Below are 24,247 nucleotides of genomic sequence, written 5' to 3'. Positions count from 1 at the left end.
TACTAGAAGTGGCATGAAAGTACAAAACCAGGGAAACGGATTTGGGCGAACTCAACGGACCGAGGGAACGCCGACACCGAGGAACGGTCCAGGATGGAAAGCAGCGTAAGAGATGACTTATCGGAAAAGCCAGAATTGAAATCTACAACTATCTTTGAGAGGAGTAACAGGGGGATATTTCTGACTGGAGTGATCCGTGGAGTAAAGATAAAATTTCTACTGGACACTGGTTCTACACAGACTGTGCTGTCGACAACTGTATGTGAGCAATTTCCAAAGGGCAAGAAACCGAAGTTGGACATGATGGGAAACTGTCTAAAGCAGGCTGATGGTACTCCGATCGAGTCGTGGGGACATGCAATGATGGATTTGCAGATAGGAAGAAAAAGCCAGTCACTAGATGTTACTGTGGCCAGAATAAAAAGTGAAGGAATCTTCGGCATGGATTTCCTTTTGGCAACAGGCGGAAGTTTGGACTTCAACAACCTTAAGCTGTTCATAGATGGAGAACAAATACCATGTCGAGATGAAGATGATGTACTGTTCTGCTCGAGGGTGGTAGTGTCACAGACTACGGTGGTACCAGCGTTCCATGAGGCATTGATTCCTGTGAAGATTTCTAAACCACAAAATGTAAGAGGACTGGGCATCATCGAACCCACAGGCAGAGAACAGTTTACAGGGAAAGGGATTATGCTTGCAAGAACACTAGTGAACGTAAGCCAAGACATATTACCAGCTCGTGTAGTCAACATGAGCCAAGACGAAATTGTAATTAAGGAGGGAACCATGTCAGGGATGATTTCATCTATACAAACAGAACCAGAGATGATTTCCAGTGCCAGTGTGAGGGAATTGAAGACTGGTGAAAACAACAGTCCACAAGAGATTCCTGAACATCTCAAAGATTTGTATTCCAGAAGTACAGAAGATTTACCTGACGAACACCGACCTCAAGTACGGGAGTTGTTGATCGACTTTCAAGATGTATTTTCTCGAGGAGATCACGACATTGGGTGTACTGACTACGTAAAGCACAGTATCAATACCGGCAATGCAGCCCCGTTGCGGCAGCCACCCCGTAGAGCTCCAATGGGACAACAAGAGGAGATAGACAAACAAGTTAACGACATGCTGGAAAGGGGCATCATAGAACCATCCTATAGTCCATGGGCATCACCAGTTGTCTTAGTTACCAAGAAGGACGGAACAAAACGTTTCTGCGTCGATTACAGAAGACTTAATGCCGTCACGGTTAAAGATGCTTATCCTATACCGAGAATTGAGGAGTCCATCGATGCACTTACGGGGTCAAAGTGGTTTTCGACACTGGATCTTGCATCTGGATATTGGCAAGTAGGGTTAGATGAAGAGGCGAAACAGAAGTCTGCATTCACTGTAAGGGGAGGTCTATATACGTGGAATGTGATGCCATTTGGTTTGTCAAACGCCCCGTCAACTTTTGAGAGACTGATGGAGCGGGTGATGGCTGGTTTACAGTGGGATATTCTACTCATCTATCTCGACGACATCATCATATATGGGAAGACAGAGAGTGAAGCGACTCAGCGCCTTAAGATAGTTTTGCAACGATTGAGGGTGGCTGGTCTTAAGCTAAAGCCAAAGAAGTGTCACCTGTATCAGCGGAAGGTGTTGTACCTGGGTTATATTGTTTCTGAAAGGGGAATGGAGACAGATCCGGAGAAGGTCAGAGCTGTTCGAGAATGGCCACACCCTGAAGATGTTACTCAAGTGCGTAGTTTCCTGGGCCTAGCGTCATATTACAGACGTTTTATCAGAGGGTTTGCAGAGATTGCTTGTCCTCTCCACAAACTGACAGAGAAACATCACAAGTACGAGTGGACAGAGACTTGTGAAGAAGCTTTCGTAGAGTTGAAGAGACGACTGGTGGAATCGCCGATACTCGCGTATCCTGATCCAAAATAAGACTTCATATTGGACACAGACGCAAGTAACTTTGCCACCGGGGCAGTTCTGTCACAGAAACAAGGAGAACACGAAAAAGTGGTGGCCTATGCCAGTAAAACCCTCAGTCCACAAGAGCGTAACTACTGTGTTACAAGGAGAGAACTAGTAGCAGTTGTCATTTACTTGAAACATTTCCGTCATTACATTTATGGCAGAAAGGTGTTGGTAAGAACAGATTACGGTTCCTTAAGATGGCTCACCAATTTCAAGAACCCAGAGGGACAGCTAGCTCGCTGGATGGAGGTGATAGGTCAATATGATATCACAATTGAGCACCAGCCCGGACGTCAACATGGCAATGCGGATGGTCTTAGTAGGCGTCCTTGTAAGCAGTGTGGCCGGAGTGAGACGAACACCAATAATGCCAAGGAGACTAGTAGCGAAACACTCACCGAGCAGCTGCAGTTACAGTGTAAGAACGATCAGGAGGGTTGGACGAGATCAATGTTTGGGCAGCCGGAATTGAGCTGTGACGATCTTCGGCTGGGACAAATGGAAGATCCAATAATTGAAGTAATACTGCTTGCAAAGGAGAAGGCAGCTGGTGAGCGACCAAAATGGGAAACAATTTCAGCAAGTCCACCAGCAGTGAAGACCTACTGGGCTCTGTGGGATCAACTAGAAGTACACAGAGGAGTACTCTGTAAAAGATGGGAGTCAGCGGATGGGAAACTTACGAGAATGCAAATCATTCTACCGAGCAAATTCAGAGAGCAGGTGTTAGAAGAATTACATGGGTCGAGGTCAGCCGGACATATGGGACTCCGAAAAACGCTGGAGAAAGTAAGGGCAAGATATCACTGGGTTGGTATGTCTGCTTATGTACGTTCATTCGTCAGGAAGTGTGAAATGTGTGCACGACGCAAGCCACCTCCGAAGAAGGGCAGAGCACCATTACAACAGAGTAAAGTTGGGGCACCGTTGGAACGGGTTGCCATGGATATTCTCGGACCACTTCCGGAGACAGACGGAGGGAACAGTTACATCCTAGTTATAGGAGATTATTTCACCAAACGGATGGAAGCTTTTCCACTGCCCAACCAGACAGCAGAAACTGTTGCGAAGACCTTTGTAAGAGAATTTGTCTGCCGTTTTGGTGTTCCGCTCGAGTTGCACACAGATCAGGGGAGAAATTTTGAGTCGCGGTTAATCCAGGAAGTTTGTAAGTGGCTAGGAATTCGGAAGACAAGGACTACTGGCTACAACCCCAAATCAGACGGAATGGTGGAGCGATTTAATAGAACCTGATGAACATCGTCTCAAGTTTAATCGACCCCGTCAAAAAGCAGAAAGATTGGGACGAACAGTTGCCGTTTGCAACACTTGCCTACAGAACTTCAGTTCAAGAGTCGACCGGCGAAACACCAAGCATGATGATGCTTGGCCGAGATTTGAGCCTGCCCGTTGATGTCAATATGGAACAACCTTGGACCGAGAACGATTTGGAAAATGGAGATTTCGCGGAGCAGTTGCGTATAAGGATGCAGGTGGCCCATGAAGCGGCAAGAGAAAATCTGAAGGGAGCAGCTGTCCGGCAAAAGAAGAACTACGACCGCAGAACTCGGGATTGCGGAATACAAGAGGGATCGTATGTGTGGTTACACAATCCAAGCCGGAAACGAGGACAGACGACTAAACTTGCACACCCCTGGGAGGGCCCCTTCCTAGTAATTAACCGATTATCAGATGTTATTTTCAGGATTCAGGAGAAGCCAAGAGGAAGACTGCTAGTGGTGCATGCCGACCGACTAAAACCTTATGAAGGAGGGGGAAGCTTCGAGCAGACTAAGGGTGCAACAAAAGGCCACCAGAAGGGGCCTAAACGCCCTGCTACAGGCTCGGGTTCTAGCGGCAAACGAAAGGAGGCACGAAGAAACCCATCAAGGCAACATCAGTTACCACTGCGGTATAGGTAGACGGAGTGAACGGGTGGCCGAGGATGGAGGAAGACAGTATTGATAGAACAAATTCCTAGAACGTCAAAACCAAACTTAATATGAATGTAAATTCTTCTTACATTATAGAGACAACAGCAAGAACAGCAGAATGAAACCAACACCAACACTGAGGTGCAGAATTTGCGGCGAGGTGTTTTGGAGGAGGTGGAATCTGGACAGGCACTTACAAACTCACCAGAGGGAGAGGGAGAGGTACAGGTGCCCACAGTGTGATGCCACATATATACGCTTTGAAGATTTGAGGCAACATACCAGACAAAAACACCTTCGGATCGACGGAGAACCAGATAAGAAGGAAGGAGAAGAAAGAAAGGCGGGGAGGAGAAGAAATGAGTCAGAAACGAGGAGAGATAAGGAGGAGGCGACAGATGCGAAAAAGACGGAGAAGAGAAGAAATGAGTCAGAAACGAGGAGAGATAAGGAGGAGGGAGCAGATGCGAAGAAGATGGAGAAGAGAAGAAATGAGTCAGAAACGAGGAGAGATAAGGAGGAGGGAGCAGATGCGAAGAAGATGAAGAAGAGGAGAAAAGAGGAGTCAGAGACAAGGAGAGATAAAGCGGAGGGGGCAGATGCGAAGAAGACGGAGAAGAGAAGAAATGAGTCAGAAACGAGAAGAGATAAGGAGGAGGGGACAGATGCGAAGAAGATGAAGAAGAGGAGAAAGGAGGAGTCAGAGACAAGGAGAGATAAAAAGAAGGAGTCAGAAGCGGGGATAGATGAGAAAGAGGGGACAGGAGGAAGAAAGGTTGAAGGGAGGAGAGAAGGAGAGACAAGGCAAGTCAAGGAGCAGGCAGACGTGAAGAAGGTGCAGAGAGTTGAGAATGCGGAGTTGAGGAAGGAGGAGTCAGAGGCAGAGAGAGACAGGGAGGAAGGAGGAATGGAAGTCCAGGAGAGGAAGGAAACGGAAGAAGTATTCGAAATGGTAGACAACGTGGAAGAGGAACAGGCATATGAAGCTTGCATATCCTTGATGGATGAGGACCAACATGATCTGTTGGATTACACATCGGAACCAAGAGGCCTCGGAGTGGCAGCGAAAAAGATGAATCCACCCCCAGGCAGTCCGGCATTGTCATCGATATCAGTAACGTCCGTATCCTCAGCATCGTCCGTATCCTCGGCAGCGTCATCCACATCCTCAGCGTCCTCTTCAATGTCCTCAGCATCGGTCTCCCCAACAAAGAGCGTCCCCACATCGTCGACCACACACGCAGTTCTGCACAGCCAACCAACATGCTCCCTGGTAGATATACGGGACCTGCTGGGTGGACGTCTCAGGACAATAGTCGAGAAACAGACGGCGTATGTGTACAACGAGGGGAGGAAAGTTCGGAAGGAAATTGTGGAACGGCAATACATTCTGACAGAGTAAAATAAGTAAATTAACGCAGTTTGATGAATGACCTGTTTCTTCAAGTTCTCAGTATTTTATGATGTACATGTATAGGCATAAGTTTTATTTATTTTAGTGTTGCCGACATTAAGTTCAGTATTTGATGATGTGTAATTTCTTTTTGCGTTGCGGTCAAATCTCAGTAGTATATGATGTAAAAATTATTTATTTTTAAATGTTGCAGACAAATTTCAGTAGTTGATGATGTGTATATATTTATTTTAATTGTTGCGGAAACATTTCAGTAGTTTATGATGTGTATATATTTATTTCGAATTGTTGCAGAAAAATTCCAATAGTTTATGATGTGTATATATCTATTTTTGATTGTTGCGGAAAAATTCTCAGTAGTTTATGATGTGTATATATTTATTTTGAATTGTTGCAGAAACATTCTAATAGTTTATGATGTGTATATATGTTTTGGAGCGTTGCGGATATCCCACTAGTTTATTGCGTAACAAAATTCTTTATCGTGGCAGACAAGGTTATTTACAGAATAAAAATATGTTCAAAGTGATACGATATGTTATTGTTCTAAGCACATTTTTTAACATAACGCTGGGGACAGCGTTGATCTTGATAAGGGGGTAGTGTGACGTGAGGTGCCTGCAAGTTGCGAATTCATGTGATTATTATCATTAAATAGAGATAACAATCGATCACACACTTTAGATAAAACTACCAGAATTCATTCCAGCCAGCCGTACTCACGATGTCCGATCGGAAGCCGCCATCTTTGTTCTGCCCGCTCAGTATATAACTCATGAATATTGATTAGGCCAGGCACTTACCATATTTGGGGTACGCCCTTACGGCGAAACCTTCGTACTAGAATGCAATTCTATTGTTTTGATTACGCGCGCGAGTTTTGTGTGCAAGGTCGCGTTGACCAATGAAATCATTTTTGTGATGCAGTTGTGGGCGGTATAAAAATTCAAACGCCGCACAAACGAATCAGTTGCCGATAGAGCTTGATGTGATTCGTTCAGGTTTTAGGGACGATCTGGACGGCGGCAACTCACCGACTCAATTTACTCCGGGACTTTATTGGAAGCGGGTTTGGGGCGATTGCTAAGACGGGACAGGAAGAGGGTTCTACGTACCAGTGTTAGCGTCACTGCGATGTCAGCGTAGACTAAAAGTATTTTCCAGCGGGGAGCTGGCGGAGTTATTGGAGTATTTTCCAGCGGGGAGCTGGCGGAGTTATTGGAGTATTTTCCAGCGGGGAGCTGGCGGAGTTATTGGAGTATTTTCCAGCGGGGAGCTGGTGGAGTTATTGGAGTATTTTTCCAGCTTGGTGCTAGCGGAGTCATTCCAGCTAGGAGTTGGCGGGTAATTAATTGGGGATCGCCGGAGTAAACTGAGTCTGCGGTAGCCGGAGTAAACTGAGTCATAGCCGGAGTAAACTGAGTCAACGGTAGCCGGAGTAAACTGAGTCAGCGGTAGCCGGAGTAAACTGAGTCAGCGAGCTGACGTATTAACGTTGACTGACTGCAAATAATATTGTTGGAGTTTTTAAGAATAAATTATTGTTGAATTATAGAAGAAGTGTCTTCGTCCCTTTCTTAGTCATATCCAAATGAAGTAAGACTGCCTGGTTGTACATTTCAACCAAACGGATCCGGGAAATATAAATTTATTGTGACTTGGCATCATTACATCTAGCAAGGTGACGGCAGAAAGTCTTTAATAGCGCCCTCTACCCCACCTCGCTCGGCCGCCGCGTTACACTAGTCAGTACTGCAATGATTTACACTCTCTTTGATTTCTTTCAAATTACTGCTCGGAAAAGCTTTTGATTTCCGCATAACTGCATCAAGAAGAAAGGCGATGTGACAATGGACCTACAACGGTGATTTGACGTCGGTCCATGTTGTGTGAAAAAAGATACGAGCCGAAAAAGTTGGTTGCGCGAATATACGGCAGCGCGAATTTGGGGCACTGGACGATAGCCTAGGCCGAGCAACACAATTTTGTCCTTGACCCAAAAACCCAACATTGCCTAACAAAAACATCAGATTTCACCCTCAAAATGGCCTACAAATGACTAGATACGCCACCTGAGGTACAAGTAGACATCAATTATTAAGATGGTTGTAGGCCTACTGAAGTTTACTTAACAATTCGGATGAAAAGTGAAATTTCCCTTTCAATTCCGAGAGCTCCCCTCGCGATCGTGAACACGTTAAATTTCTGACTCGTGTTAATTTTTGAACAACGCGATGTGGTCTTCATGCCCAGCGTACATTTGTTGGTCCCAGTATCACAAGTGTGCTTCTGTTACCGAGCACGATGCATCGATTATGATAATGAGTAGACTGGATCTCGTTTGTAAACACAAGTACATTTCGAAAAATAATAGCGAGTCGGGAACTAGGGTAGCTTTTATGGGTGGAAACCAGTTCAAGCTAGTTCATGACTCCCTTGCACCATTCTAAAGTTGCATCCTTTATCATGTTTATGGTTATTTCCTCCACTTTCCCTCCTCTACTCTCACCCTCTCCTTCCTTTTATTCCTATTTGTTAATCAGTCACTTACTTCGAGATTCGAACCTCGTACTCTTGTTTGAAACACAACACTTTTACCACTAGGCCGCGCAGGATTGCTTGTTGCAATAATCAATCTTTGGACGCATTTTAAGTATCCATTAAAATAAGACTTTATTCATAATGACGTATTGCACTATCATTGGCTGGCTCATGCGTTGTCGATGTCATGTGTAACGTACTGCTAGACTAGTTCCAGATCTATACTCAATCACTATGGCCGGGCGCCTCCAACTTAGTTCTGCACAACGTGTGCATAAAAAATGTGCAATAAAAACACATTTTTCCTACAAATTATTCACATTGCCAGAGCTTCCTGGATTCGTCTTGGGTGAAATCACAAAGTAGTGAAAATTGATGTGTTTTGCAGCAGGAAAGTGGTGGCCTAGTATGGAATATTTCCTTAAATAAAGTCCACACTTGGAACATGTACCGCAAATGTAGAGCTTTGTCAAGTTTTAATTTTCACGTTCGTAGTTTTTTTATTCTTAATAGAAGAACACTCACCCCCTTTATAGTGATAGAAAAGATGTCCCAGACGTCTATTTTTCGTGTAATTTCCAGGTTCCTTAACACGTTTGCATATAATTCCAACATCGAAAAGATCACGCGCGTGATGATGGATCGATTCTGCTGTCAGTCACGTAGACTTGAATCAAGGCGCATACATGTGGCAAACCACACACGAAAAAGACCATGCGAGTGGCGGAGCTCGATGGCTTTTTCGATTTTTCCATTCGTCATAGCTTTCGTTCTGGACCAGCTTATCGTCATAGGGCAAAGCCAAATTTATGAGTCTGTGACCCCTTCATGTACACAGGGAAACCCGCCATACCAAATTTTCATTGAATCTCTCATACGAAAACTGTATTTTCCTTTCAGAGATCCCATTCTTTTATTTATTCTTCATCAGTCAGAAGCTACAGGAAACAAAAAATGTCAAACTCATTTTCTCGCAAGGACCCCTCCCGGACCTAAGCAACTGTAAACACAACATAGGGAAAAAAACCTCGCTTGAGATCAGACAATGACAATGGTATTTTAGTCTTCACGGCTTGGCTACTTACGTGCATAACATACATGGTATGCGGATTGGACTGAGATTCAGGGCATATACTATGAAGACGTTACAATAGAGGTGGAAGTCACTTGGAACTGTCAATTTTTGGCAGGTACGGAGTGGCTGACAAGCGGTAGAGAATGTTCAAAAGTTAGCTGCAAGCAGAAAAGCAGGTGGCCTTTTTTAGACCACTGTGACAAAAACGTTCAATCTTCTATCTCGAAAAGAAGAAAAGTAGAGAAATATATTTGTTAAAAACGTCCGATCTGCTTTTCTGGTTGTAGTAATGCGGAAAAGCAGATGTCCCTTTTTGAACCGCCACACAGTGGGCCAGGTCAAGGTCAATCTGTGCCAAAAGTGGTTTGAGTCACTGATTGGACTAATATTAAGCATCTTGGGGTTTTTTGACCCGAGAAAGACAGTGGGCATAATTTCGAAACGCTGTGACATCATTAAAATGCTGAATTTTGATTGGCTGACATAATACACACATTTTACACTGTTTTTATAATGAAGAGCATGTTGATATAACTTTTATAATTTAATTTTAAGTTTTTAAATTGTGATACAACTGTATTTAATGATTTTTGTATGCAACAATGTTTTCGCATTCTGCTTAACCATAAAGATGCCACGTTCGATCCTTGTTCCCAAATATTTCGGAATCTAACGAGTAACCTAAACAGATTTTGGAAGAGTACCGGTATAATAAACCTGTTCAAAACAACATTTCTTGTTGTGTTAGGACCATGAAGAAATTAAGAAAATGTATTTTGATTGAACTTAAGGACCGGCTCTCATTCCTTTTTATGCCCCACGGCGAAGCCTAAGGGGCATACTGTTTCCGCCTTGTCCTTCCGTGGATGGGTGTGTGTGTGTGTGGGTGGGTGTGAGCTTGTCTTACATACGCAGTGTGGACTTCCGAACAAAAGACGTCCACATAATGTAGGTAGCAGCGACGAAGTGTGGACTTGCCCACGTCCACACAGTGTTTCCCCATTTCTGGAAAACAGGTTTAGAGGCATTTTTGGGTTAGGTTTATCCGTAGCAGAATGAAGAGAAACACTAAAGGGAATCATTGAAAAAAAATTGGGTTGTAAGAGTTTTCACAGTTTGAGAAAAATGAGTTTTTCCACTGGTGTTCCTTAACTACACGAAAAGAAAGGAAAGTCCACACTAGGTATGTGAAACAAGTCTGTGTGTGTGAGCTTGTCTTACATACGCAGTGTGGACTTCCGAACAAAAGACGTCCACATAATGTAGGTAGCACCGACGTTGTGTGGACTTGCCCACGTCCACACAGTGTTTCCCCATTTCTGGAAAACAGGTTTAGAGGCATTTTTGGGTTAGGTTTATTTGTAGCAGAATGAAGAGAAACACTAAAGGGAATCATAGAAAAAAAATTGGGTTGAAAGAGTTTTCACAGTTTGAGAAAAATGAGTTTTTTCACTGGTTTTTCTTAACTACACGAAAGCAATGGAAAGTCCACACTAGTCATGTGAAACAAGTAGGTGTGGGTGGGTGGGTGTGTGTGTGTCCGGACAAATCTTGTCAGTGCGATAACTTGAGAAATACTTAACATATGAACTTCAAATTTGGTTTGTGGATTGTTCTTGGTGACCCTAAGAAACCTATTGCATTTGGGGCCGAAAGGTCAAGGGTCAAGGTCACAGTGACTAAAACAAAAGAAATGTTGTCAGCGCGATAACTTGAGAAATACTTTGCATATGAACTTCAAATTTGGTTTGTGGATTGTCCTTGGCAATCCTAAGAAGCCTTTTGCATTTGGGGCCAAAAGGTCAAGGGTCAAGGTCACAGTGGCTAAAACAAAAGAAATTTTGTCAGCGTGATAACTTGAGATATACTTTACATATGAACTTCAAATTTGGTTTGTGGATTGTCCTTGGCAATCCTAAGAAGCCTATTGCATTTGGGGCCAAAAGGTCAAGGGTCAAGGTCACAGTGGCTAAAACAAAAGAAATTTTGTCAGCGCGATAACTTGAGAAATACTTTACATACATGTATGAACTTCAAATTTGGTTTGTGGATCGTTCTAATGGTAATCCAAATAGGCCTATCGCATTGGGGGTCGAAAGGTCAAGGGTCAAGGTCATAGTGGCTAAAACAATAGAAATCTTGTATTTATTCTGAGATCATAGGGATTAGGGATTAGTTCATATCAAACCTACAGAAGACACTTATGCTGTCAATGAAAGTTCCATTTGACCAAGGTACATGTAAGTTGATGTTAAAAGAGTGGTGTTATGTCATGGGAACAGTCACGGTTGCGGGGCATTTGTGTTTGTAAACACACCTGACTTGTTTGTTGTTGTTACTGTGAATGATTCACACCAGTTTGTTATTTCCATTTAACAGTTTACAAAAATGCTTGTACAATATATGAGCGCGTCAAAAAATAGTGTTAAATCAAATCGGTTAAGCAGCAGAGTTATGCATATTTACTCTATGTCATGATTGAAAATAAAGCACATTTTTTGTTGATATGTTTTATTATTTAATTACCCCTCAGCCGAGAGGCTCGAGGGGTATTGTCATCGCCTAGGGTGTCCGTCCGTCCGTGCGTGTGTCCGTTCTGACCATGTGGGGTGATGTTCCTTTCAGGACACATCACCCCACTATTTTCACAATAGAAAAACATCACCCCAGAAGAGAATCTTTAGAAAAAGGGATAATGGGAACACAATGCTATCACCCCACAATTCCGTCTGGCTAGACCGTCCGTCCGAGCAGCTTAGTTTCCGGACGATAACTTGAGTTAGAAATGTTGTTTGGGATTGCAATTTCGGTAGGGGGTTGCCCTCTGTTCATTATCATCAATATCGTCATGATTGTCACTATTGACACTAACGTAAGCACCATCATTATCATTTGTGTCGGTATCCCCATTTTCGTCTTCTGACTCGCCATCCTGTTCTGCAATATCCATAGATGATTCTGAATCAGAAAAGTAATCCTTTTGCTGTCTGAATCGGCGAAAATTTCATTGATTTCCTATAGAGATAACTGCCCTTGGGAGTAAGCAAGTTGGATTGGTTTTGGGGTCAAAAGGTCAAATGTCAAGGTCACTATGGTGAGTTAAACGTAAATGGTTTCTGGATGATAACTTCAGTAAGAAATGAGATTTTGGTGCCTAACTTTGGTAGGGAGTTCGCCCTTGGGAGTAGGCAAGTTGGGATTGGTTTTGGGGTCAAAAGGTCAAAGGTCAAGGTCACCGTGGTGAGTTAAACGTAAATGGTTTCCGGACGATAACTTCAGTAAGAAATGAGATTTTGGTGCCTAACTTTGGTAGGGGGTTGCCCTTGGGAATAGGCAAGTTGGGATTGGTTTTGGGGTCAAAAGGTAAAAGGTCAAGGTCACCATGGTGAGTTAAAAATAAATGGTTTCCAGATGGTAACTTGAGTTGGAAATGAGATTTTGGTATCTAACTTTGGTAGGGGGTTACCCTTGGAGTAGGCAAGTTGGGATTGGTTTTGGGTTCAAAATGTCAAAGGTCAAGGTCACCGTGGTGAGTGAATGGTTTCTGCATGATAGCTTCAGTTAGACATGATATTTGGGTTTGGAATGTCAGTTTGCCCTTTTCGACCAACTCCGGCTGAGGGGTTTCAACAGCAACGCTGTTATTTTTTAGTATTTGTGGTGACTCCAAGTAATTTACAAAGGTAAGAGCAACATAAAAGTCATTACAAGTAATTTAGATTAGTAGTTTGGGACTCAAAAGAGTGTTTGATTTTGAACAGATATTAAACAATGGGTTTTGAACGTACGAAACGCTTCTTATTAGCATTGTTGATGACATATACATGTATGGTTTTCTGTCCACCTTGAAACAACTTGAAGTGAATGATAGCCAGGTCTTTCATTCTGTGACACAACCTGTCACACGCACAGGTCGTTACGGGTGGTTGAGTCAAAACAGGCCCGCCTAAGCACTGTCGCATACCACTTCAAAATCGAATATCTCCAAAAGTCGCCAAAAGTTGCAGCCAATTTTTAAAAAAAACTTTTGTTAAGGTTCAGGCTTTTGAAAATTGCAATAGCTGAAGCGGGAATTGGCAGGAATATATATTTTCTTCCCATACATAAAAAAATACCATTTAATAGATGATTTACATGACTTTTTAGGCTATTTGAAACTGTAAATCAAAACTAGACGGATTATGAATTTTATTTCCATGAAATATAGGATATCAACAACATTCAAGTAAATTTTCGTGGCGATAACTTTTACGTAGCGACCGAGACAGCTAGTTATATAACGCATTACGTTTAACCAGCTATATTTGGATTGTTACAATTCTAAGTGAAAACATCAGAGTATCCCCCATGTTTAAACAATTTTTGTCCCTAATTCATGCATTTAGAGTACCCCTGGACCATTGGGAACTAACAAACATTGAAGGTATTGATTTTTGAAACAATCACTTTTGACATTTTGGTGCAGTTTGACCTTGAACTGGCCCACTGTGCGCCAGTGAAGGGTAAAAAGCAAAACCTGCTTTTATGGTAGCAGATAAGGAGACAAGTAGAAAGATACATTTTACAAAAATGCTGAATCTGTTTTTGTGTGTGCTAATTTGACAGTAGAAAAGCAGATGTCCACCTTGTTCGGCAAACTGCCTAGGAGAAGGTAAACTCTGATCCAAAACCCATGTGGTGCCTACGTGTTATCGACCTCCGAATAACCTGAGTTCTCGGCAAGGCACTGCAGCGCTGTGACAGCCGGTCGTCTTGGATCTCCTTGCCATCAGATTAACTGTTTGCATGCATCATGATAGTGGGCTACGGATTGTATGCCTGTTCCGCCACTTTAAACATCATTTGCACAAGTTTCCACATCGCCTTCATATATTGGAGTGGAAGGCTCATCAAAGTCCTGCGGCGATGGATTCACGAACAAGTGGGGCAGGCTCAGACTGGCTGGAAGCCTCTAGTTCGTATCTGCACGTACCTTTACGCGGGCTCGGAAAGTAGTCGGAACCTGGGATGGAACAGCAGTTTCCTTCGGCAGCTACCGAGTCGACTAAGCAGGCCTGTTCAGGATCCCACTGCTCACCTCATATGAGGAGGGGCCTAGAAAAGGTGGCCTAAAATTCGCCCGTTCCTTCTTCTCTGGGCGGATTGCCGCATTCGCTGGAGTGTCTCGTCATGCGACCGAAATACAAAAGAAATAAGGGCAAAGATATTAAGATGAAGACTCTGAACGTCACTACATGGAACGTTCGCACACTCCTCGACAACCCCAACAACAGTCAACCCCAGCGTCGCACCACTTTGGTCGCCGCTGAACTGCGCCGATACAATATCGACATTGCTGCCCTCAGCGAAACCAGATTCTCCGACGAAGGTTCACTTACGGAAATCGACGAAGGCTACACATTCTTTTGGAAGGGCTGCCCGCATCCACGGCGTTGGTTTTGCCATCCGCACTCCGCTGTTTTTGTCATTGCCTGAATCCCCAGTTGGCGTCAGCGAGCGCCTGATGACGCTTCGAATCCCACTTGTGGAAGGCTGTTTTGTCAGCTTGCTCAGCGCATACGCACCGTCTCTTGTCTCACCTGACGAGGATAAGGCTCTATTCTATGACGCCCTCCGATCCGCCCTACAATGTGTCCCCCTGACTGACAAAGTGCTGCTACTTGGCGACTTCAACGCCAGAGTTGGCACTAAAAACTACCACGTATGGCAAGGCATCATCGGGCAGCACAGCATTGGAAATGGCAATAATAACAGGCTTCGCTTGCTTGAGCTGTGTTGCGAATTCGGGCTTGCCATCACCAATTTGATGTTCCAGCTCAAGGACCGGTACAAAACGTCATGGATGCACCCGAGATCAAAACACTGGCATCAAATCGATTATGTCATCGTGCGTCATGGCGACCTGCAGGATGTGATCATCACCAGGGCTGTGCATGGCGCGGATTGTTGGACTGACCGTCTCATCCGTTGCCAGTTGTGCATGCGTATACATCCTCCCATCCGCAAGCAGAAGCCCCGGAAAAGAATCAACATTCGCGCTGTGCAGTCCTTGCTAGGCTGTTGTGATCTTGAAAGACTGTTGCAGGAACGCCTGGATGAACTCCCCGAACCTGTCGACACCCCGCTGGACACTCCGGCCCTTACTACTCTCGCAACAACAATCACCTCGACTGCAGATGCTGCCCTCGGAGTTGCTCAAAAACATCACCAGGATTGGTTCGACGACAACTCAGCCGAAATCCACTCGCTCCTCCACGAGAAGAACGCCGCTCACGATGCGTACCTGCGCAGTCAAAACTCAACTGTCCTTCATGACCGCTGGTCGGTTCTGCATGCCCGGGTTCAACGCGAGCTACGTGTCATGCGGAACAACTGGTGGATGGCGAAGGCACGGGAAATTCAAGGATATGCGGACGCAAATAATAGCCAGTCCTTTTACACAGCCTTGAAAGCTCTTCACGGACCGATCATGAACTCGTTTTGTCCCGTGAAAGATAGCACCGGAACAACTACCATCAAAGACCGCAGTGGTATCCTGGTGCGATGGGCTGAATACTTCAGCAACCTGCTGAACTGAAGGAACCCCACTGATGCATCATTCCTGGACGATCTGCCTACATTCCCGGCCATCGATTGCCTTGATGATACGCCTTTATTTGAAGAAGTTCGAAAAGCGGTCATTGGCTTGAAATCGAACAAGGCATCTGGTGTCGATCGCATCCCGACTGAAGTCCTCAAGTTGGGCGGACGCTGTCTCCTGTGGCTGCACGGGTTCATCCACTCAGTCTGGGCTTGCTAAGTGCGTGCCTCAACAGTGGAAAGACGCCAACGTTGTCCCCATCTATAAGGGCAAGGGCGATCGAGCTGACTGTGGAGACAGCTGCTGCATCTCCCTGCTATCGGTAGCCGGCAAAGTCTTGGCCCGTCTGATGCTTGCTTGCCTTCTTCTGCATGTCGCGGACATGAAGAAGAGTCACAGTGCGGCTCCGTCACAACCGCGGCACAGTCAACATGGTCTTCGTGGCTCGGCTCATCCAGGAGAAGTGTCATGAGCAGCATCGAGACTTCTATGCCCCCTTCGTTGACCTCACCAAGGCTTTTGACACCATCAATCGAGAGATCCTGTGGGAAGTCCTCAAGAAGTTTGGATGTTCACCAGTCTTCTTAGCCATCATTTAGGGCTTTCACTATGGCATGGTGGCGCTTGTTGTGTACGGAGGTGCGGAATCAGATTTTTTTCCTGTCCAAGTCGGAGTCAAGCAAGATTACGTACTGGCGCCTGTAATCTTCAACCTCTTCATGGCCGCAGTTACCCTGTACTCGCATGGCTCCACTGAAATGGATGATGGAATTTCGGTGCGCTATCGTCTGGACGGAAGCCTCTTCAACCTCGGCCATCTTCAAGCCCCAAGAAAGATTTCAAGTGAGCACTTTTTGAACTCCAGTACATCGATGACACAGCCCTTGTTAGTCATTCCCCAACTGGACTACAGAGGCTACTGGATGGCATGGTCGACGCATATGGCCGTGCTGGTCTTGTCGTCAACACCAAAAAGACCAAAGTTCTGCAGCAGCTCTCAACACCGAAGGCCAGCCTGCACAATTTTCACATTGGCAACACTGAACTCGCGAACGTTGAGCAGTTTACCTACCTTGGCTCTGTGTTGAACAACAGCCATGATCTGACTGACGATATTCAACGACGTGTTCGTCTTGCCTCCGCTGCTTTTGGACGGCTTTCTCGACGGGTGTTCCTCAATAGGAACCTCTTTACAAAAACCAAAGTGGCAGTCTACAACGCTGTGTGCATCTCGACGCTACTCTATGGTTGCGAAGCCTGGGTCCTCTACCAGTGCCATGCTAAGATGCTGAAGCGGTTTCACATCTCCTACCTTCAATGCATTCTTGGTCTTTGCTGGTGGAACAAGGTGCCGTATGCGGAAATTCGCCGGCGAGCCAGGAGCTCGACCCTAAAAGCAACCGTAGCTGAACGTCAACTCTGCTGGGTCAGCCATGTTATCAGAATGCTCTCGCGTCGCATGCTGTATGGTGAACTCACCCAGGGCCAGCGTTCTGTCGATGGTCAGTTCAAACGCTACAAAGACCATGTGAAGGCAACGCTGAAGAAGAGCGGAATTCCAACCAATGGACTTGAGACATTTGCTGAGGATCGAGCCGAGTGGCGACGCGAATGCAATGACGGCGCTACCCTCCTGGACGCCGAGCTGGTCCAAGCAGCAGAGGAGCGGTGTGCCCGCCGGCACGCTGTGACAGTCGCACCTCCTGGGCCCGCTCACCGTTGCCCTGTGTGAAAGAAGGTGACGTGGCGTGGTCTTCTGCATCAGAAACTTTTACTACTACTACTACTACTACTACGATTATCGCTGGTGATGTTTGAAGACAATTGTGACGACAATTCTTGAAATCGCATTTTTGGATGAAAGAGGTTTTAGGGTCGTTGTTTTGAAATGGTGATATTCTTAGAACGGATTGAGCAATTTCAGTAATTTTTTCTTCTAAAAGTAACTTATGAAATTGGCTTTCCAGTCATTATTATTTTTGGTACTTCATATTTTTTTAAATATGAAATATAATTTTGGGGTTTGGGTTCCGCTTTTGTTGACTCGCCCTGTAGTTGAAGTCGCCAACTGGTTTAGCTGGTCAGTATCAGTTTGGGATATTTGCATTTTGAGTGAAACGCGCATATTGTTATCCTTTGAAAGTAACTTATCCTTATTGAGATCCAAGAAAATTGTTGTGCAAAGTATTTCCAGATTCTATAGATTCCTTTCAGAAATCTAATCGATTGTTTTTCTTTTTCAGAATATATTTTGTTGTTTCATGTATGCTTGCAAATAAATGCGAGAATAAAAATTATAGTGATTAAACTTTAATTATTGTCAAAATATTTACGGTCTTTAAAATAATGGAAAATTCAGGTCTTGCACAAAAATTATGCACAACGCTAGTCATGAAGGGAAACTGGCCAACAGTGTCTGTACATCGGGCGGTATAAGTGTGCTTGATGCACTGTTAGTCCGGTGGCTTAGAGCTAATTTTGGGGACGATTGTGACATGCCGGATTAAAGGGCCAAATTTAGTACACTTTCTGTATAGGTCCCTGGAAGTCATTCTAGAGGAGGTGCAACCTAGGTCAAGGTCAGACCAAGGTCAGAGTTCAAAAGGTGTACAATACTGCATATAGATGTCGTAAATTTCCACAAAAGTCTGAAATGTAAAGTTCTGAATAGCATAAAAGGACGTCAGACAACTTTAAGGCCTACCATATTTGAAAACAATTCCATTAAAAAAACTTTGCCCATCAAAATAGTGGCGTTTACTCCATTTCCAAAAATGAAAGTTTGCTTTCTGTTATTCATGTTATAGAAAAAAATCTGTTACTTTTTCATTATTTTGTTGGAATGTGAATAATTACAAGCATAAATAATGCTCTTCCCATTCTTTTATTGATAGTTATGGTTTATTATCTTAATTAAGCGTCAGTTTGCTTCAAATGATGGTTTTAAAGTTGCCATTATGTCTGCATATGTATATGTATTCCCATCACATTTAACTCACAAGGTATGAATACAATCAGTTTCCAGTATTCTAATTTTGGTCCAGTGTAATAGCTTGGTCTAGTGTAATAGTTTGGTCCTATTACTACCTATACTTGGGGGGGGGGCAGCCCCTAAGATCTCGGCCAGCGAGTGACGAAAAATTTTGAAACTCTGTACATGCATAGAGCAACTCATGAACATACCCAAGAAATTTCATGACTATTGGTCAAAGGGTTTAGGAATTACGGCTAATTAATTATTCATATGTATGAATGGTAATTCTGCCCTGTGTACATGACGTATGACGTATATGGAAAAATTCAGTTTTCACTCGCTGCGCGGCTACCCGTGGTCCAATTTTTATGTTTTTGGTATCAAAAGACAGCCAGGGTCGCGGAGATTTTTTTGTTGTTGAAGGGTATCGCGGAAAAAGTTGAGGGGGGGGGGGGGGGCAGGCGGATTCTTTTAGGGTTAAACTTCCTAAACTCTTTTCATAAGAGTGTATTTTCTGATTTACATTATATTCATTCATAATTCTATGACCTTAAAACTCAAGAGATTGCAATGCCTGATTACAATCATTCCTTATCAATACGATAGCCTTGTATCCTCATAAATCTCAGCAACCTACGGATTAGTTGGCTATTATCCAGCCATTGGCTCCAGTCCAAAAAGTTGTTGAGTTCATATACTTCTGGACCAAATTTTCAAACTAGCTTTATTTTATCGTTTTTATCATTGAGAAACTTAATATTTGGCATGATAAAGAATGCACATTTATGGTCTGAAGTACACTTGAGCTTTTATGGAATGAAAAGTGTTCTTGTAAATTGTTTGCTTTGTTAGTTTGTGAATCAATCAATCACACACAAGATAAAGTATAGAATGCCAGCGCAGGTAAAAGCAATCAATGAACACATTAGGGTGCTATTGCAAATGAAAAACAACTTGGACATGTCATTACAGGTACTGGTATTTGCCTCATCCATGTACATGTGCATGTACACTGTATATAAATGTAGGCCTATGTAAAGGCCTACTGTGCCATTGTGAAACAGTGACACCCAACAAATAAAAGTAATAGATTTTCAGAAGAAAAAAAGAATGGAATACCAGAAACTGACCATACACTTTCATGCCTTGTGAGTTAAAATGTGATATGTTTATACAATACATACATATGCAGACATAATCAGCTTTAAATCATAATTGAAATCAAACTAAAGTTGTAATTAAGATAATTAATAAACCACGTATAATTAATAAATAAATCAAAGGAAGAGCGTTATTTATGCTTGCTAGTATCCATGTGCCGAAGTAGTGATGAGAAAACCTTTCCTTTTCTTCTATAACTTTAACATAACAGAAAGCAAACTTTCTGAAAAGTGCTGACTCAGCATTTTTTTGAAATGGCATAAACTCCCCTATTTTGTTGGGCAAAGTTTTTTCGTTGGAACTTTTTCTAAAATGTTAGATCTTATAATTGTCAGACATCCTTTTATGCTATTCAGAATTTAAAATTTCAGACTTTAGTGGAAATTAACTACCGGTACAACTATATATCGTATAATACACCATGTGAACTTTGACCATGGCCTGACCTTGACCCAGACCGCCAAAACCAGGCATCCCCCTAGAATGACTTCTTGGGACCTATACAGTAAGTGTACCAAATTTGGCGCATTAATCCGGCATTTTCATTAAGCCACTGGACTATGTGTGTGGTGGGCAACGAACCTCGTTGTTATGGTAGGAAATTTTAGGAAACGCGCTGCTTCGTATCACTCCAAATACAAGTAATACGACCACGAAATGAACTCATGAACACGGAAAATACATACACAGACAAGAGAGATCAAGTTCTGAGAATTAACTTGTTCGTGAATTAACAAAAATGTTCTTTCTCCATTGGTGTTTTCTTGGCATTTTTACAATGTCTAATCCGACCTGCAACTGCAGTGCACTGCGGCTGTCTTCCTCCATTGCTGCTGCCCAGAAGAAGACTCGGGAGCACCTGCACAAACGTGTGTGCAGAACCATTTTGGCACAGCGCTATACTTCTTATGAGGATGCAATGCAGTTCTGCAGGGCTTGAGTTTCTTGCTGATAGGAGGGAGAGTCATTTTCTCAGGTTCGCTGAAGGGCTTGCCTATTTTGAATTTTACAAATGATCTCCTCCCTCTTGCCAGATGGGAGTCTCACGCCTGCAACCTGTGTTATGCGCATCATTACTCGCACTTTAAAAAAACTCAATTAATAGCAAAGGCCCCTAGCCGGTTCTAAACATACAAATACTTGTTTAATAGGCCTACTGGCCAAGCACATACATGTAGGCCTATTTATTCCCATTCAGTAATGCCATTCGGTCAAAAACTGAGAACTCAATAACAAAACAGCCTGTTTCAACTTTTTATCAACTTGTTGAACAAGTATTCTCTGTGAGCAGCTTTTAAATATATTTCTTTAAGATTTGAGGTAGACAAATCTATGTGCAACTTATGGGTTTTTCTCTATATAGGCCCTACCGGTGTATTTGTTTGATTAATGTTTACCATGATTTTGATGTTTTTAGTATTGTAAATTATCATACAATTTGACCTTTGGGTCACAATGTGAAAATGTGAATAAATATACCGTACCAAAAATGTTTCTGCCCACATAAGCTGCATAGCCAAAAGCAAATAAAAACTGTAGTAGACACATTGCATCACAACATCATTGACCTTACATGGAAATAAATAACAAATATTTATCTGTAATACATTTTCCAGAAAAAACATCTATCAGTTTATATTTTACGCTTTTATTTGCCAATTATATTTACGAAACCCACCCGCAACCTCCAACTAGACATGTACCCACCTCTGTTCACTACTTTCTGTTGTTCTGGGAAATGTCTGAGCTGTCAGAAATATGACACCATTATTTGCAATGTCACTTCTTAGTGGCAGTCTTAATAGTAGTGCCACCCGTGGCCCCAAAACGAGCATAATATACGGCCGACTGCACGTGGTCGGCCACGACGTGATTGCACGTGAACGCACGAGAAAACCCAAAAATACGCACTGAACACCTGTATAAAATTCACTCTCCATGCAAAATGAAAAATAATTCAAGCTAAATAAAGGTAAATAGGACATGTATGTAGAATTCATGTAATGACCACTCATACATTCAGAAGTGGCTATTCACATCAAAAATTATTTTTTGATTTTTTCCATTCGTTGTAACTTTCGTTCTGGACCAGCTATCGACATCGAGCAAAGCCAAATGAGTCTGTGACCCCTTCATGTACACAGGGAAACCCGCCAACCTACCTATCACGTTACTGCTGATCAGGGAGAAGCACTCAAGTCACGCTCCACTTTCATTTCAGCCAATAAATATGGGCCGCTGGTGCGATATCGGAACGTTTCGGGGGACAACGAGGTTGAGCAAGGGTGGTTCATTCAAACGGCTGTTTTATGGACATATTTGAAAAGCTGAAACTCAAAGTTTTCCATTGGTGTGAAAATATTTTTTTGATAAGAAATGGTTGGCTGTTTTGGAGGATAAAAGTTGGTGAGATACCTGTGTACTCCCCAGGGAGCTGAGATGGTATTTGTTTCATTGGCCCAATGAGCAGGGTAATAATGATGTGGCGCCTTGACCAACAATAATGGTGGATATGTGCCCTTTATACCCCTTATTATTATTATTACTATTAATCAACTGTTTAAATTAGACATCAAAAGGTCCACTTCACGGCAAAAAAGACCCTCGTCTTCCACCAGGCAGACTACTTACGACCCTGGTACATGTATAACATAGAAAATAGTAAAAGCACGGTGTCGTTCTGGACAGTACATGTATTTAAAATCTACCGGGGTAATTAGTTGAAAATTAATTAAAGGAAACCTCCATGGCTTGGATATTTACTTACTTAGCCAAAGTCAGAGCATCTGCTTCGACAAGTTTTTTGTCTTAAACAATCACAGTAAGGGAAATTAGCCCCCAGACTGCCAAATACACCACTTCAGGTTCCGATACAGATTTAGCATGTTAAGAATCAGTTTGGCTGCACTATCACCATCCGGGTTGTACACTGTAGTTAGAAAGTTTTTAGTCACGGTGCCGGCTTGTTTTGGGGCTCGCCGGCCAACCGAATATGTACATGCATACATACCGGTATATGTACATTTGTACAATACACATGTACTAGTGTATGTGCAGTTGTGTTACTGTAATTTTAATCTGAAGGAGATTATGAGGTTTTAAGTTCTATAATTTGTTTACCTTTGTTCCCCAAATAGTTCTTTCAAAAATAAGGTTGGTACCGGGTAGGTCGGATTTATTTTCTTCAGAGATACCACTTTTCAGGTTTTAACCTGAATTCAGGGTTTTTTTTTCAAAAAATATGACAAATTAAAAGTGCTGGATTTGGTCTGAAACATCCAGAAAATTTATGAAAGGGGGTAAGGGTGGTTTCAGGTTTTCTAGTAGTGTTTCAGGCTTTTTATTGATATATTGGTGGCATCTCCGTTTTTTGCACATTTTTGTGTGCTGATCTAATGGGGTATTCAATTATATGCAAATTTTGGCCTGAGCTATTTCCATTTGCGCTACGAACGCTGCAAAAAAAATGGTCGCAAAAAGTGATAAAAACTTGCCTCAATTAATTTTAAAAATATTTAATGTTGATAATTAGTAAAAAATAATGAAAAATTCATGTCGTGCACACCACTATGGACCAACGCTAGTCACGATGGGAAACTGGCCAACACTGCCCATATGTCGCGCTGCACGCACGGTAGACAGCGGGCGTGAGCATGGGCGTCCCCAGGATTTTTTTCTAGAGGGGGACAAAGACATTTGTTTCCCAAAATCCCTGTACTTTTCCAGCATATTCTCAATTTATCATTTTTATCGAGGGTGGGCAGGGGGACGTTTGCCCACCCCACCCATTAAATTAACAGAAATATGACTTTGCACCTCTTTTTCTCTTTTGTGTGTGTTTGTTTTCCCTCCTTTTTTTCCTTTTTTCTTTCTCGGGGGGGGGGGGGGGGGGGGGCAAACGCCCCCCTTCCCCCCCTTTCCCCCCCTTTCCCCCCCCTTCCCCCCCCCCCCCCACGATACCCATGGGCGTGAGCAGCGTAATGCACTTTGTATCTAGCGGGCGAAGAGCCACGTGCTGCGGCACACAATTTCTCAAAACCGCTGTAGTGTATCGCCCCAAGTATCAGTACAACCTCAAAATATATTCATGAACGTTTATGTGTTCTTGAGTTCATGCGTAAATAACATACTGGCTTTAATAGACAAGTCATTTCATGAAAAATGCATGAATTTTGTAACCAATTATTTTCACACAGTTGATTGTTTTATGTTTTGTTTTGTAATTTATCACAATAGTCCGAGGCTATCAGAGTCACTGCAAGCAGCCAGAATGCAGACACAACTTATCCTGTCTTATTTGTGGTCAGACAACAGAAGAGTGTTCTCTCCTGGGCTGTACCTTTCATTATACAGTCAATGTAAGTATCCATTCTAGATAACACTTCCAAACTAATCAAAACATGGCAGACATTATTAAAAACATCAATCTAGCCAACATTTACGTGCCTGCTCAAAGAATCTAGTCCCAGTCCACACACAGACACACACAGTCGTACTCAACAACTCTTGTTTTACTATACTACTGAGGACAATGCTTTGTGTTTTCCTTTGTCCCTGTAATATAACACTCTCCCATAGACTAAGC

At 43.1% G+C, this 24,247-nt stretch overlaps 1 protein-coding gene across 1 annotated transcript in view; it reads left to right on the top strand.

Moving 5' to 3' along the window:
• LOC119722025 (SID1 transmembrane family member 1-like) overlaps positions 1-24,247 on the top strand; it is a 128,112-nt gene that overhangs the window by 8,335 nt on the left and 95,530 nt on the right. Inside the window, exon 2 of the mRNA XM_038192007.1 lies at positions 23,899-24,020. Coding sequence (XP_038047935.1) covers positions 23,899-24,020 — 122 coding nt within the window. The remainder of the gene's footprint in view (positions 1-23,898; positions 24,021-24,247) is intronic.

The sequence above is a fragment of the Patiria miniata genome, unplaced genomic scaffold (assembly GCF_015706575.1).
Source record: "Patiria miniata isolate m_02_andy unplaced genomic scaffold, ASM1570657v1 HiC_scaffold_14, whole genome shotgun sequence".
Classification (NCBI taxonomy): Eukaryota; Metazoa; Echinodermata; class Asteroidea; order Valvatida; family Asterinidae; genus Patiria; species Patiria miniata.
The sequence above is the reverse complement of the archived record's forward strand: the minus strand, read 5'-3'. Positions and strand labels throughout refer to the sequence as shown.